Raw genomic sequence first — 15754 nt, 5'->3', positions numbered from 1 at the left:
GAAGCCTGATACGTCCTGAGATCCTTGTAGCTGAGCAGCGCCGAAGGTGTCAGCACCATGTAGCAGTCCACCCAGTTCTTCTCACTCTTATAAACTGGCACTCATCGAAGCCTGATAGATACGTGCTGAGATCCTTATAAAAGCACTCACCGAAGCCTGATACGTCCTGAGATCCTTGTAGCTGAGCAGCGCCGAAGGTGTCAGCACCATGTAGCAGTCCACCCAGTTCTTCTTACTTTTCTTGCCGCCCTCGAAGTATTTCGTGCGCTTCACCGGTCCTTCGTGGATTACAGTAAACTGGGAAACAAAGGATAGGGCCTGTAAGCAATTAAATGTAAATACAGGAGAACCGAAATGATATTATCTGATTTAACCTGCTACTATTTGATATTCAAATGCTGTATCTGCTAAAAAGTGTTTTCAACTGGCTTTAACATCCTGACAACTGGCGTATTAACTACATAGATAGGTAAGTACGTAACACATAGGTCCCCAATAACTATAGCGGGTTTGTTGATTTCACAGAGATTGAACTGGTAATATTAGCAATGACATCAACATCACTCTAACTGGATTTCTATTTGACACATCACATAATAGAACTGCTAATGTATTTACATGAACTAAGCACTAAGGCGGGATTCGACCAGTGTGCGGCACTGTGCGGCACAAGCATTTTTGTACTGAATATGCTTGTGTCGCACAATGCGGCACACTGGTGGAATCCCGCCTTTAGGGTAAGATTTACAGTTGCATATCTATTAGTTGCAAGAAGAAAACCATAAAAACAGTTTCTTTCACAGGACCCTCCTGACTGACCAAGGATGTGGACAGAAGTAGGCTATACCGCCAGCGCAATATTATTGTTAGAAATAAATAAATATTATAGGACATTCTTACACAGATTGATCAAGCCCCACAGTAAGCTCAAGAAGGCTTGTGTTGTGGGTAGTTACTCAGACAACGATATATATAATATATAAATACTCAAATACATATAGAAAACAACCATGACTCAGGAACAAATGTCTGTGTCATCACACAAATAAATGCCCTTACTGGGATTCGAACCCAGGACCATCGGCTTCACAGGCAGGGTCACTACCCACTAGGCCAGACCGGTCGTCAAAAGAAATATTAAAGAAATATTACAGATTTCTTGAGAACATTCTTACCCCATCATTAATCATCATGGTCTCCGGCAGCACGGTCCTCGGCGCCGGCACCGGGGACCGCAGCCCCCTCTTCGAAGGCACCAGGCTCTTGGACTTCCTGGCCCGTCCGTACCCGGACCCTCCCCTGACCTCCACGTCCAGGCTGTCTCCTGAGGAGGCTGAGGAGGCGGGGAGCGGCAGGTGGACTGGGCGACGAGCGGCTAAGAGATTCTCGGAGGAACCGCCTGGAAAAATGGGTTTTATTAGTTATATCCCTCTATCGTATATGTAACTCTACGATGCGCTTTAAAAATGCGTATTTCTGATAAATGGGACTGCCGGCCTAGCCAAGGTTACAATCGCTATCGCTTCGACAGCGAAAAGCATTATGTCTCTCTATTACTCTTCCATATTAGCGCGACAGTGACAGTTGCGTTTTGATCGCTACGGAGCGTAAGCGATTGGCGTTTTGGCTACGCGGCCTGTAACTCTACGCTGCGCTCAAAAACGCGCATTTTTGATAAATGGCACTGGTCTGGCCATGTCTGCCGCATGCACCCACTGAGGTGAACCAATAGTCACGGCATGGGTGTCGCAAGACGGGCGAGGATCTGGTAGGCCAGACGGATGGCGGGACAACCTGGACGCATATCTTAACGACTGGCCGAAGATTTGTTAATTCCAATATCTCTATATATCTAACCTGCGTGCCTAGCCAAGATGCCAATCGTTTACGCTCCGTGGTTCGGCGAAACGCAAATTTCTCTGTCGCACTGATATGACAGAGTGATAGAGAGCGATAGGTAACCGTTACGTTCGCTAACGCGTCTTGGCATCTTGGTTAGGCACGCAGGTAAGTATCTGGTGATTTGGAGTATGAAGATGAAGCACCAAAGCGAGATGAATTACATTTTCATCTTCTCACGTGAAAATAGAGCTTTTTAGGGTTCCGTACCCAAAGGGTAAAACGGGACCCTATTACTAAGACTTCGCTGTCCGTCCGTCCGTCCGTCTGTCACCAGGCTGTATCTCACGAACCGTGATAGCTAGACAGTTGAAATTTTCACAGATGATGTATTTCTGTTGCCGCTATAACAACAAATACTAAAAACAGAATAAAATAAAGATTTAAATGGGGCTCCCATACAACAAACGTCATTTTTGACCAATGTTAAGCAACGTCGGAAGTGGTCAGTACTTGGATGGGTGACCGTTTTTTTTTGCTTTTTTTTGTTGTTTTTTTTTGCATTATGGTACGGAACCCTTCGTGCGCGAGTCCGACTCGCACTTGCCCGGTTTTTCTTATCGGCCAAAGCCGATTTAGAGCTGATTTAGACGGCGCGCGAACTCGCATGCGATTTTAGTTAGGCACTGCGGACTGTTGGTTATGTCCAATTCAACCGACCGATCAAAACCCGCAATGTAATAAAACTCGCATCGTCTAAGTGAGCCCTTCGCTCACTCTCAAACAGAAAACTGTGTTACGTCTTTTCTGTAGACATGCATGAGTTAAGGGCTATAAAGGTTAATTTTCTTATTTAACCCTTATCCACGTAAAAAGGTCCTCCTTTTATTTAGAGAACTATGATAAAATCATTACTTACATGCCCACAAGCTGTTAACTTAAATAAGAAAATTAACCTTTATAGCCCTTAAAAACTCTTGTGTATGTCTACAGGAAAGACGAAACACAGTTTTCTTTTTGACCCCAACCCAATAGATTCAGTTCAGCGTTGCTAAATGTTTGTAATACTTACTCATCTTTTTATGTAGCCTCTGGAAGGGAGGGCTGCCGGCGACTCCATAGCGGTCGTCCAAGCGCCGCGGCTCGAAGTTCCAGTCCTGCAGGCGCTCATACTGACGCACTGACGACTTCACTGTCACTGGCTTCGATTCGGTGCACTCCTGAAATGGTTAAATATGAACGTTGAAAATTGTGTTCGATAATCTACATTTTACTCTTTCCTGATGCAAAAGTTGTCCATTGCAAGGCAATTTATTTTATGACAAACAAGACCCAATGATACAAAATCAATGCACCTGCTAAAATGTGACCTTGTAATAAATTTAATTTTATAATCGTTTTCTAATGAGTTTGTTAATAAAGTTGTTCCTATTTTATATTCAATGATAAGCAATTAAGAAACGACCGACATTTTTTCTTATTTTTGCTAATGAATAAGGTATTTGAACGTGGGGAAGACTCTAAAACTAAGAGGCAAGTATAGCACAGTGTAAAAAGTGACAGTGGACCGACGCCTTTGATGTTTTCGTAAATGCCGACACCGCACAAGAACACAGTAAGGGTTGTCAGACTTTTACTTAGTGCCTAGCTACAAACAATGGATATGTATGCAGCTCGGGTGCGCGCGTTAAACTGGCTGTTTCATGTATCACTTTTCCCTGTGGAAGATGTAATAATATCAACATTCTAAATTAGGTATTCAAGGAAACTCAAGTTTGTAATTCACCAGCAAAGTGCCTATTTTAGTGTTGATTTGATGCTTAGACTTAAATAACAACGATTAATAAGGAAAAATCAATAGCTGTCAACTGACATCAGTTATGAAATTGAAATGTATGACTTAACAAATACCATTGACATGATTACATTAGTTATTTCATAATAATGTCCCATTTAACACATTTTATTATATTTAAATTTTCCCTCGATTCATAAAAACGATAAACGTGGTAGGTACTGTGTTAGTTTCCTGTATAATATTGATTACCTAATAGTTGAAATGAATATCTTTTTAGGGTTCCGTAGCCAAATGGCAAAAAACGGAACCCTTATGGATTCGTCATGTCTGTCCGTCTGTCTGTCTGTCCGTGTATGTCACAGCCACTTTTTTCCGAAACTATTATAAGAACTATACTGTTGAAACTTGGTAAGTAGATGTATTCTGTAAGTCGCATTAAAATTTCACACAAAAATAGAAAAAAAACAATATGTTTTGGGCGTTCCCTATACTTAGAACTGAAACTCATTTTTTTTTAAATATGCCTTGTGTAACGTTGAAATCGTATCTAGCTATATACCTAGCATAGAAGCTAGACAGACAGTATAATCTTAGCAATAAAATGATACGTAAATTATAAATACATAGGTAAATAAATACTATGATAGTAGGCTATTATGGGGCTATTCATAAATTACGTCATTTCAAATTAGGGGGGGGGGGGGTCTGGACATCGGATGACGGTAGCATGAAGTAGGAGGAAATGAGGTCATTTGAAGCATGACTTTTCGATGATTATAGAGGGGGGGGGGGTCAAAAATCGTCAAAAATCGATGTCGTAATTTATGGACAACCCCTATTACACAAATTGATAAACTCCACTGAAAGCTCAATAAGGCTTGTGTTATGTGTTATATAATAGTTATTTACGATACAAGTGCGAAAAATAGGAAACTTGCAGCGTAAATCGACACGAGTTGCGATTTGCGAACTACGTATTCGCATGTGTATCGTACAACGTTTCGGAGTACATATGGCCTTTTAAATTTTCGACGTACCTATAGTTACGTAATGTGCTTATTATAGCACAGGGTGTCGTAATGGAGTACCAGATGTACTGTTAATATTTAAGTACACAGGAAACAATTAATCAGGAACAAATATAATCATAAAATAAATGCCCTAATCAGGATTTGAACCCGATAGACGTAACCCTGCCTATGAAGGAGCATTCCATGAAATTGTCTACCATTTGTCCCGTACAAACGCGATTTTCTGAAGATTTGCAGGTATAAGAGTTTCCTTTTCTATGACAAATGGTCAAAATTATGCGCAGTAAAATAATTGGCTACTTTAAATGCCGAAAAAAAAGTCGCAACACAGGAAATAAAATGCGTTTGTACGGGACAGCCCGTGGAATGCTCCTGAAGCCGACGGTACAGCGACTAGGCCAGACAGGTCGTCAGGACTTTTGTGAGAGGTGTGCCCCAAGGCACTCTGTTGGGACCTATTTTGTATCTGAGTATGATGACTGGATAATAGTTAGGTTAATAGGCTGGTAAAGTCAGCAATTAAAGTAGTTAGGTATGTACACGTTCAAAAGTGCATGGACATGTTTCAACCGTCATATTAAGGTATTACGGTCGACATATATCCATGCACTTTTGAACTCCACTGTACCTAGACGAAGAAGTTTATATGCAAGGGATAGGCAAGTTTGCTGAATATTCACTATCATAATTACATTCTTCCAAAAGTAGCTTAAAAAAGTTATTATTAAAAACAAATAATATGAAATTTCACATGATTTGTGAGTTCTGTTGAATGACATCCTAAAAAGATTATAATAGTTATTCAATTACGCACCTGAGCAAGGCGAAACTTTCCCTTTCACGTATTAAAACCGCCTTTTTCCATATATTAAGTACAAATTACAATTTAAATGTTATTTAAAAACATACCCCTCCATACCACGTCTTCTCTCTTTTAAACCTAAACATTTTCACAACACTTCACGTCAAATCCATGATTACACTATTTAAACACTGGTTAAACAAACTAAAGTAGACGGCTATAAGGTAAAATATACAGGAAATCGAACAAATGTATCACAGAGTGACGAACGATTCAAGCAACAGCGGCACAATATTGGTTACAACAACATTACTATAGTGAGGTAAAACTGTCGATAAACTAGCGGGGAAACGTCGATGGAAACTGAGGCGTTGACAGAGGCGAGCGTGTCTGCCGACTGTGTGCAAATGACATTAATATGCGTAGCGTACGGGTGACGTGGCGTGACCGTGAACTATGCTCACAATTGACAATTAGTGTGAGATGCGCTTTGTTAAAGCTTGAACCCACTACAAAGAGATAGACTGCTATACTCTTATGTACCTCTTAATAGTCAGCAGAAGAAGCTAAGCGAGTGAGGTGTACAAATTGTCTAAATAATCTTCATTAACATCAGTGGCGGATTTGCCCTAAGGCACAGTAGGCCCGGGCCTAGGACGGCAAGATATTTAGGGGCGGCAAATTGTGACAAAAAATCCGCTGATGGTAACAAAAAATAACTCAAAATGTAGTAAATATTATGGGTGCCTTGAAAGGGGCGGCTACAGGGCCTGGGGCCTAGGGCGGTAAAGACTGCAAATCCGCCACTGATTAACATTTACTCTCTTATCAATAACCCTAGTCTGCCAACTTCTGCTGCTAAGGTACAAAAACATAAAGAATACTGCTTTTTCGAATATTTTCACAAACCTAAATGTAATTGAAAAAAAGGAAGAGTGTAGGAAGAAATAAGTTCAAGGATTAGTTTGCTTTTAAACAGATGTGGTAAAACCAAAAAGGGTTTAAATTTTTACTCAAGCTTGCCTAATTGCAAGTGCGAAATACATAATGATTTATGTCATAGCGTATTTATCGATAATATTCATCGACTAGCATCGACTCCAGCGCACCCCTAACCCTTATCAGAGCCGACAGAACGCGACGCGAACGTTATCTCGCTTGTAATAAGTATGCATGCTACATTAAACTATATATTTCCCCCAGTCTCCCACTCTCCCCACATCAATAAAAAAGGATTCGACTTCACACGTCAAACGGTCTCTGAGAAAACCGCATTTATCCGATTTACAACACCAAAGTGATCCCATAAGTGTTCCGTGAACAAAGTTTTGTACAAAACACTAAAAACACCCAAATCCTTATAATTCTGAGAGAGATTCCATCGTAAGATATACTAGATGATAATGGGACAAGAACCCAGATGAATTAAGTTTTTTTTTTGAAATTTTGAAGTTCGTTAAAAAGGATACAGAAATTGGGATTATAATTAGGTATTCTCATTTTAAAAGTATATTTTACAGCGGAAGTTGTATAATTCTTGGAATATTATTCTGCGGTTTAGCGCTTTTATGGATGAGACGAGTTCATAGGTACAGTCAAGGAATTTAAAATATTTAAATTCCGACCCATTTCGTACTTTGTCACAGTGACAATCAATATGAAAGCCGCTAGAGACCTCATACGGTTGTCACTGTGACAAAGTACGAAATGGGTTGGAATTTAAATTCCTTGACTGTACAGTTGAAAACTATTAATTAAAATTGTACGAATAATATAGGTAAAAATTATGAAATAAGGAGACTTAGGATGGTATTCCATCTGTTCAATTGTGAGCGCCATCTATACGTGACACCAAGTTACCAATTCGATGAATATATTGGTATTAGTTCAATAAAGTATCGGCTATTGACACATTGATCATTATTCATCATTAATACAGACATTTTTCCTACACAAAGTATTGGAGTAAGAGGAAATAGCACTGTCCGCTAGATGGCGTAGAAATACAAAATCTAAACGTGTAGGTGTAAAATCTAAGTGCTTTACATTAAAAAAAAATCTCACATTACAATGTTCTGCTTTTCCGGTTTGTGAAAAGCTTCATGTTACTAACATGTTATCAACTTTGTAAATGTCCAGTAATAAGACCGAAAAAAAAACGATAAAGCCCGAAATATTTAGGTACTTATACCTAATCTCTGAATGAAGAATACTTTTTTTTACATAATTAATATCAAAGATAAAAAAGGGGCCCACTGATGAACAGACCGCCGGACGGTATCGGCCTGTCAGTTGTTCGGAACTGTCAAAATTTTGTTCTAACTGACAGGCCGATACCGTCCGGCGGACTGTTAATCAGTGGGCCCCTTAATAAATACAAATAATGTGATAGAAAAACAAAAGACTAAAATACAAATTGAAAATATTATTATGTCTAACTATAAAGCTTAATACCTACAAATTGTCTCTGAATTAAAAATACAAAACAGTAAAAAAAATAAAAAAATACATCATCTGTGAAAATATCAACTGTCTAGCTATCACGGTTCGTGAGATACAGCCTGGTGACAGACAGACGGACGGACGGACGGAGAGACAGCGAAGTCTTAGTAATAGGGTCCCGTTTTACCCTTTGGGTACGGAACCCTAACAACTAAACTAACTATGTGACATAAGTAGGTACATCTCAATGGATTAGACACATCCAATCACGCGTAAAACAATTCGATTTCCCTCCTATAACGACTGTTTCACAAATTCGCGAGTCAAATCGCTGATTTACCTCATTCGATCATTGTACGGATGAGCGGCGCCGGATGTATTGGACGCCATTTTGTTTTTAGGGTTGCTAGCGGAAAATAAGATATTTTCCTTAAAGTTAACCGCAAGCATCCAGTATTTTTAGATTTTTATCCTAACCAGACTGTATTTAATATGCAATGGATAGATGATTTGCGACATAGCAAAGAATTTCCAAAAAAAAAACATTGGGGGTACGTTCTTCATGTATATAGTTTGTCAAAGGACTGTCTCATTTCAATCATAGACAGAGAGAATCATACTGTCCTTGTCTTACACTAGTACTAGCACCCAAAAGAAAAGGATGAGTATAGTTTTCCTGGTTCTTACTGACTGACAAATAATTGGTCTGACCAACTATAAATTGGTCGCTACTGTCAATTTTACACATAATTATACGGACAGGCCGCGTAGCCAAGACGCAGAGGGCTTACCGCGAACCACGTTCGACGTGTTGCCTCTCTATCGCACTTGTAAATTTGTCCGTAAGGTTGACAGGGAGGCAACACTTCGAACGTGGTTCGCGGTAGGCCCTCAGATCGCTTACGCTCCGTAGCGATCGAAACGCAACTGTCGCTGTCGCACTAATATGGTAGTGACTATCTCAAAAACAATTGATTTTGAAAATAGAATTCTCAGTTATAGAAACTAAAATATAAATTAGCAATGCATTTTCTTTTGAGATAGCGCCACTCGGCTTAGCAGGGCAGCATAATGCTTTTCGTTGTCGAAGCGATAGCGATTGTAACCTTGGCTAGGCCGGCAGACCCGCTACGGGCACGCGACAGCCGCGGACGCCCTTACAATTTCTCATGAACTCCTTCATCAACAACTTCCAGAAATAAAAAAATTAACATTTAAGTTGACAACCCTAGTTAAACAGCGCATACTATGTGCGCAGCGCTTGCGCATAATTTAATACAACGTTCGATGCAAATTCACCGTTGACTGGTTGACTCACGCCCATAGCGTGGACAAATTTGGTACTGAACACCAGTGACCATAAAACAATTGAAAAATGCACGGGGAGACCGATGACAGTATATTTTTAACATAGAAGGTAGCATCCTATAGAAGTGGTATACGCGTGCCTCCGTGAGGGACAACACATACGCAATGCGACAATATTAAAAACACTTTTCACAATCTACGTAATTCGGTCGGGTTATTTGTTGCCCACCATAAACTATACTAAATTTATGGTGGGGAATAAACCAAAAGTGAGACTGTGACATGGACAAGCAATAATACCGCCTTTTCTGCTACTTCTACTGAAAGTTCTATAAGTGTATCTCGTTCGGTCATTTGGCCCCTCCCCCGTTTCCTCTCTATATATTGTACCTCTATGATTTTTAATTACAGAAATGGGTCCACCGCGATATAATTTCATTGTTTTTACCTTAAATTCCGACGTTTCAGCTGAATTATCAGCTATGTGTGTGTTTTTATAAAATAATTTCGGGTAGTTTAGTGGTGTTTTATTTATGTCTCTGTTGACATTTTGCTGGGAATTTTCCGTGACAACAACTCTACTCTCTAGTCTTACTCGAAGGATGATTATCCAACAATAGATGCCATAGATACTATAATGACATACCTCATGGTTAGAGGCCACGGTGCGAGTGTACGGCGGCGGCGCACGGTACTGCGTGATGCGAGGGATGACCAACGGTGGTCGAATCTCTACTCTTACTTGAAAGATGATTATCAAATGATATACTATATAATGGCTTACCTCATAGTTAGAGACCACGGTGCGAGTGTACGGCGCACGGTACTGCGTGATGCGAGGGATGACCAACGGTGGTCGAATCTCTAGTCTTACTTGAAAGATGATTATCAAATGATATACTATATAATGGCTTACCTCATAGTTAGAGACCACGGTGCGAGTGTACGGCGCACGGTACTGCGTGATGCGAGGGATGACCAACGGTGGTCGAATCTCTACTCTTACTTGAAAGATGATTATCAAATGATATACTATATAATGGCTTACCTCATAGTTAGAGACCACGGTGCGAGTGTACGGCGCACGGTACTGCGTGATGCGAGGGATGACCAACGGTGGTCGAATCTCTAGTCTTACTTGAAAGATGATTATCAAATGATCTGCTATAATGGCTTACCTCATAGTTGGAGGCGACGGTGCGAGTATCTCTCCTCGGCGCACGGTACTGCGTGATGCGAGGGATGACCAACGGTGGTCGAATCTCTCGGGAATACTCCACGGATTTCTCTGGGCTGATCCACTGTAACAATAGAAAAGACAATAAGAGTGAATATGGAGTCTTCAGTAATGTAAGCGTATGTACATTTGGATAATGTAATGAACATTTATGGACACTGTCAAGGCATTATAAATTTCAAATCTTAAGTAGTTTATTGTCTAACTTATAATACATAGTACCTACTTAAACTAACCGGGGGCCGATTTATTAATTTCGACCGCTCGATTTCGTTCAATAAAATCTCCACTACTAGGCATTTAAATTCTACTAAAAAAATTGAAAACGAGTGGTCAATACCACTCGATTCCGAATTGTTAATTAGCATTTCGTTGTTTTCCACCTCTTTTCGAGTGACGAAATCGCGCGAACGCTCGAAATTCAGAAAATCGGCCCCCTGTGGTTTAAGGGGCTTTAATGTAAGTATAACAAATACTTCTATCATTCCCTTTGCATGACAGAATTTAGATTAAACACAATTAAAAAAACTACGACTTACATGGCTGGAATAAGAAATTAAGAGCCAACAGGAGTGGTCATTTCTCCATACAAACGTACTGGACTGTTTCCTCCTCCGTGGGTTTTGATGCTAGAGCAATGATTTTTTCAACACAGATTAATATTGTGGATATCTGTGTCGGACCGTTTTGCTTTTTTTGATATTTTTGTTTTTTAAGGCGCTAGAGCCCTTCAAAAATGGCCAAAATGGCCTAATTGACTATGCCGCAATGAGAGGCGTGGTATTCAAAACTGATATCAATTAGCCAAAAAAGCTAAACGGTCCAACACAGATAATTTCATAATCATTTAGATTTCCAAATTTGGTTACGATTGGTTAAGTTTTGGAGAACGAAACAGTGGAGTTAAGAAACCTCGATTTTTGAGATTTTTACGCAGGATTTTTCGCCTTGTCCTTATCGCACTAGTTTTAGGAGCCGCTTCCGTTAGCGAGACGGGTATATTTACCTAAAATATTTAAATCTCAGCTCCTGTTTCGTCTTAAGCTTGCTGGCGAATAGAGGCCCTCTAATTGAGACGCATATTAGTAGGTATATTTTTTTGGGGCTACTTATTCAAAAATACACACGCCTGCTTATTTAAAACTAGCGACCCGCCCCAGCTTTGCACGGGTTAACAAATTATACACCTAAACCTTCCTCAAGATTCACTCTATTAATAGGTGGAAACCGCATGAAAATCCTTTCAGTAGGTTTTGAGTTTATCGCAAACAAATATACAAACAGACAGACGCAGCGGGGGACTTTGTTTTATAAGGTGTTGTGATTATTCCGCGTAACCAAGTAAGTTTAGGCATACGAGATATACTAACCGTTTCTTTTATTTTTTGCCATTTTTATATATTGTGACCTTTTTTGCCACTTTTGTGTTATTTCTAGTCAGGATCGCGAGCCCTTTTCATCCGTAGGTACCTATAGGAGAAAAAAGTGTCCTAATGTTTCCATGCATTTTTTAAACTTTCCTTTTTGTTACCGCCATACAAAGTATATGGGCAAATGGTAACAATACGAAAATAACTCTGGGACATTTTTTTATCCCATTGGGATCGAAAGAGCTCGTGATTCTGAGTAGAAATAACACAAAAGTGGCAAAAAATGTCACAATATATATGTATATAAATGGCAAAAAATAAAAGAAACGCTTTACTATTGCCTTGGAGATACATTAATAAACCACGGTTCAGCGCATGCGGCGCGGCGCCATGTTTCAGGATGCGCGCGCATAATGCGCACTGTGCGCTGAAACCTGAGCAGGGGAAGTTGATTCGCAATCCGCGCAAATGTCCGTTGGGCTGATGTACGCAGGAACTTGATTTCAAGATAGCTACTGATTTTGTACAGTCAGATATATTAGAGCGGCTAAAGTGCTCACAAATATCTGAATAATGTATCTGTTTTGATATTTCGAAACACCTTGGCCGATCCGATGTGGCTCCATCAAATGATGGTGACTGTACAGCGATACGTACAGTCAGCAGCAGAAGTTGCTAAGCGGGCGAGGTGTTCAAAATTACCTTGACACGCTCTTATTCTCTTAACAATAAAGTCGCGTCAAGATCATTTTGAACACCTCGCCCGCTTAGCAACTTCTGCTGCTGACTGTATACTATAAAATGGTTTAAGCCACGAGGCGTCATTCGTAAATTTCGTAATTCATGTATTCAAAAGGCAAGAAATTTATTACTTTTTATTCCTTTTTCTATAGTGACAAGATGGTGTTGTCAACGGCACAGGTTTTTCGTCGAAAAATAACCTTTTTTGCGAACAATATACATGGTTCCCATATTACCATGATTACCATGATTATGTACCTATATTTAAATTATACATGATTACCTAGGATCTAGGACTACTTATTAAGATATTACTTATTCTGCGACCTAGATACCTAGATATCAGATTGTCGCAAAGCTTGTGTTACTGTTATTACCAGTAATTTCATAAGAAAATATTACGCACAAATATTGCATAATAATAACAGCAATTGACATTTAAATCTGCATACCACTAAACACAAACGTAAATTTCACATCACTTAGGCGCCACTATTAAAGAAAACTTCAACATTTATATGAAACTACTATAGTTCCGTCGTTATCCGACTGCAATATGTAAGTTTGTAAACAGTAAATGTTACGATTATAGTAAGTGAAAACATGTGATTACTTGCAAAAAACATACAAAGTTTAAAGGTTATTAGAACTGTTATGTAGGCTTCGTATAATAGTATTTTAACGAGTTGTTCTGTGTGGATTATAAACTTTCGTAAATGTGTAGGTAGGTATCTTAAATAACAAAATATTAGCATTACCGCAGCATTACGTATGTATCGGACTTACTTACTTGTTTGTGCTATTTTCTTCAAAATAAGTAACTGGGTATTTGGCTATTTGGCTGTATTTAAAATAAATTATTTTACACCATGCATGAAATAAAGCACCAGAAGATTAATAGAGAAACGTAGACAGCAGTTATTTTTAGACACAATTCTATTTTTAAACCCGCATAAATGTATAAAGAGTAGGTATTCTGATTGTGACGTCACATGATAGTGTTTTATAATATAAATTCCATACTAGCAAAATCGTTTAAGTAGACAAATTATACCCTATTGTGACATGAGATTAATATGCTTGCCCTTAAACGTCATTTGTTTTCTTTAATCTAATACAATTAAGTTGGTGTTATCAAAGACTCTTTGAAGGGCCTCTTGATATAATTTGCTATAGGAGCCGCGCTGGCTTAGTCCGGAACTGTCAAAGAAATTGGCCTGGACTTTTCCCATCGGCCCCAATCTTTCCGGTTTTGCACTAAAAGTACAGATCCATTGGGCAGATTGGGAAACCTAACTAAATATAACTAGTTAGCTAACTATAATATTTTAGTATCTGGTATGTACTTACTTACTCGTAAAATTAGGTAGAGTTTAGTTCATTCGATATAACATAAAATCTATAAATATGTACAATTATGTATGATTATGAGTGTATAATTATGTATGTAAAGTGTTATCTAATTAATCTTATCAAAGTAGAGATTTAATAAAACAGTATGTAAATCTATTTTTGTATTGAGCATGAGCTTGGCACCTGTTTTATAAAACCGATTGAATGTCAACAACTTTTTTGAGAGACCATAACGGATCCTCACAAAAAGCGAACGTGATTCACTCATTCATTCACTGAATGATTGAACTGTTTCGCAACCTGTTCACCTTGCGCGGGCGTTGACGTTACTTGACCACATCATTCACTCACATTCTTAACATACTAACAACCAAAACTCTACATTCGATTATCAACTCTATGATTAATCTAATAAGATTCTTATTTCACAAAATTTGCGAAGTTGATAGAACTTTTCAAGAAGAGTTATTTGACTTTTTGTTTATGCCGATTGGTTTTTGAAAAATAGCTTTTATTACTGATAGAATAAGGTGCTTTTATTGTTTTTTCTTTGAGGATGAATGGGGATTTTCACTTAATGGGTATTTCCGTCCGTTCAGTTTTACGATGACATGTTTTTACTATAGTTAAGGTGTTGCCTAGGCTGTGACGTCACTCATTGTTTCTTAATGTTTACGTCATAGAAAACGCTCATTGATATGGTAAGGTTTATAATAACTAGCCGAGTAGCCGCCTAGAGACTTTAAAAATATTTAATATTAGTATCAACGTATCAGCATTGCGATACAGCGAGGAAATGCCGCCAGCATACAAAAAGTAGGCGAGTTGACCGTGACGTCACTATATTCGTTATTAAATAAATTCGATATTAGCAAATCGTTTGACAGTTCTAAAAAAACCGGGCAAGTGCGAGTCGGACTCGCGCACGAAGGGTTCCGTACCATAATGCAACAAAAACGGAAAAAAATGCAAAAAGAAAACGGTCACCCATCCAAGTACTGACCACGCCCGACGTTGCTTAACTTTGGTCAAAAATCACGTTTGCTGTATGGGAGCCCCACTTAAATCTTTATTTTATTCTGTTTTTAGTATTTGTTGTTATAGCGGCAACAGAAATACATCATCTGTGAAAATTTCAACTGTCTATCTATCACGGTTCGTGAGATACAGCCTGGTGACAGACGGACGGACGGACAGCGAAGTCTTAGTAATAGGGTCCCGTTTTACCCTTTGGGCACGGAACCCTAAAAAGAAGCTGATTAGGAAAGTAGTCTATTGCAGTTTCTTGGCAAGTTTCGTGGGCGCACGAGAGTGCTGTACAGTCTGTTACGATTAGCGCCACGCGCGGCTTATGGCATACCCCAAAATTGGGGTGGAACGGATGTACTTTTAGCTACCTGTAGCAAAGCGACGAAATCGCGGAGTGAGCCACGCCTGGCCTTTGCCAGAGATATTGGCGTGTCATACACACACGTTCTTGGGTTTGTCAGATGACAGATGGCATTCAAAAGGTTAAAGGTTAAAACTATACATGCAAATTAGCAAGACCAGAAATCACCCTGTATAATGATACAGGGTGATTTCTGGGTCGTGATCCAGAACCACTTTTACTGACTCTGTAAATGATCCACGTTATCATATGGTAGTATTTGATTAAAAGATAATTACTTTAATTATTCTTATTTTTCAAGTAAAATTAATGTTATACTGAGTAATTATGGTCACCCTATGACTTTTGACATAAAGGCCTGCTACACGGTCGCCGACAAGCCCCCCAACCGCGTGGCCTTGACCGGTCCCGGACCGTGTAGACAGTTGTTACCAACAAAATTT

The 15754-nt window shown here is 39.2% G+C and overlaps 2 protein-coding genes across 2 annotated transcripts in view; both read right to left on the bottom strand.

Moving 5' to 3' along the window:
• The window catches only part of LOC134674463 (uncharacterized), a 402905-nt gene that overhangs the window by 234058 nt on the left and 153093 nt on the right, over positions 1–15754 (bottom strand). The gene's annotated exons all lie outside the window — the stretch shown is intronic.
• Positions 1–15754, bottom strand: part of LOC134674487 (uncharacterized) — a 55713-nt gene that overhangs the window by 15837 nt on the left and 24122 nt on the right. The window contains exons 2-5 of the mRNA XM_063532586.1: positions 10399–10521; positions 2912–3059; positions 1176–1399; positions 151–297 (exon numbers count right to left, since the gene is read on the bottom strand). Coding sequence (XP_063388656.1) covers positions 151–297; positions 1176–1399; positions 2912–3059; positions 10399–10521 — 642 coding nt within the window. The remainder of the gene's footprint in view (positions 1–150; positions 298–1175; positions 1400–2911; positions 3060–10398; positions 10522–15754) is intronic.

The sequence above is a fragment of the Cydia fagiglandana genome, chromosome 20 (genome assembly GCF_963556715.1).
Source record: "Cydia fagiglandana chromosome 20, ilCydFagi1.1, whole genome shotgun sequence".
NCBI lineage: Eukaryota > Metazoa > Arthropoda > Insecta > Lepidoptera > Tortricidae > Cydia > Cydia fagiglandana.
This window is presented reverse-complemented; position numbering and strand designations above follow the sequence as displayed.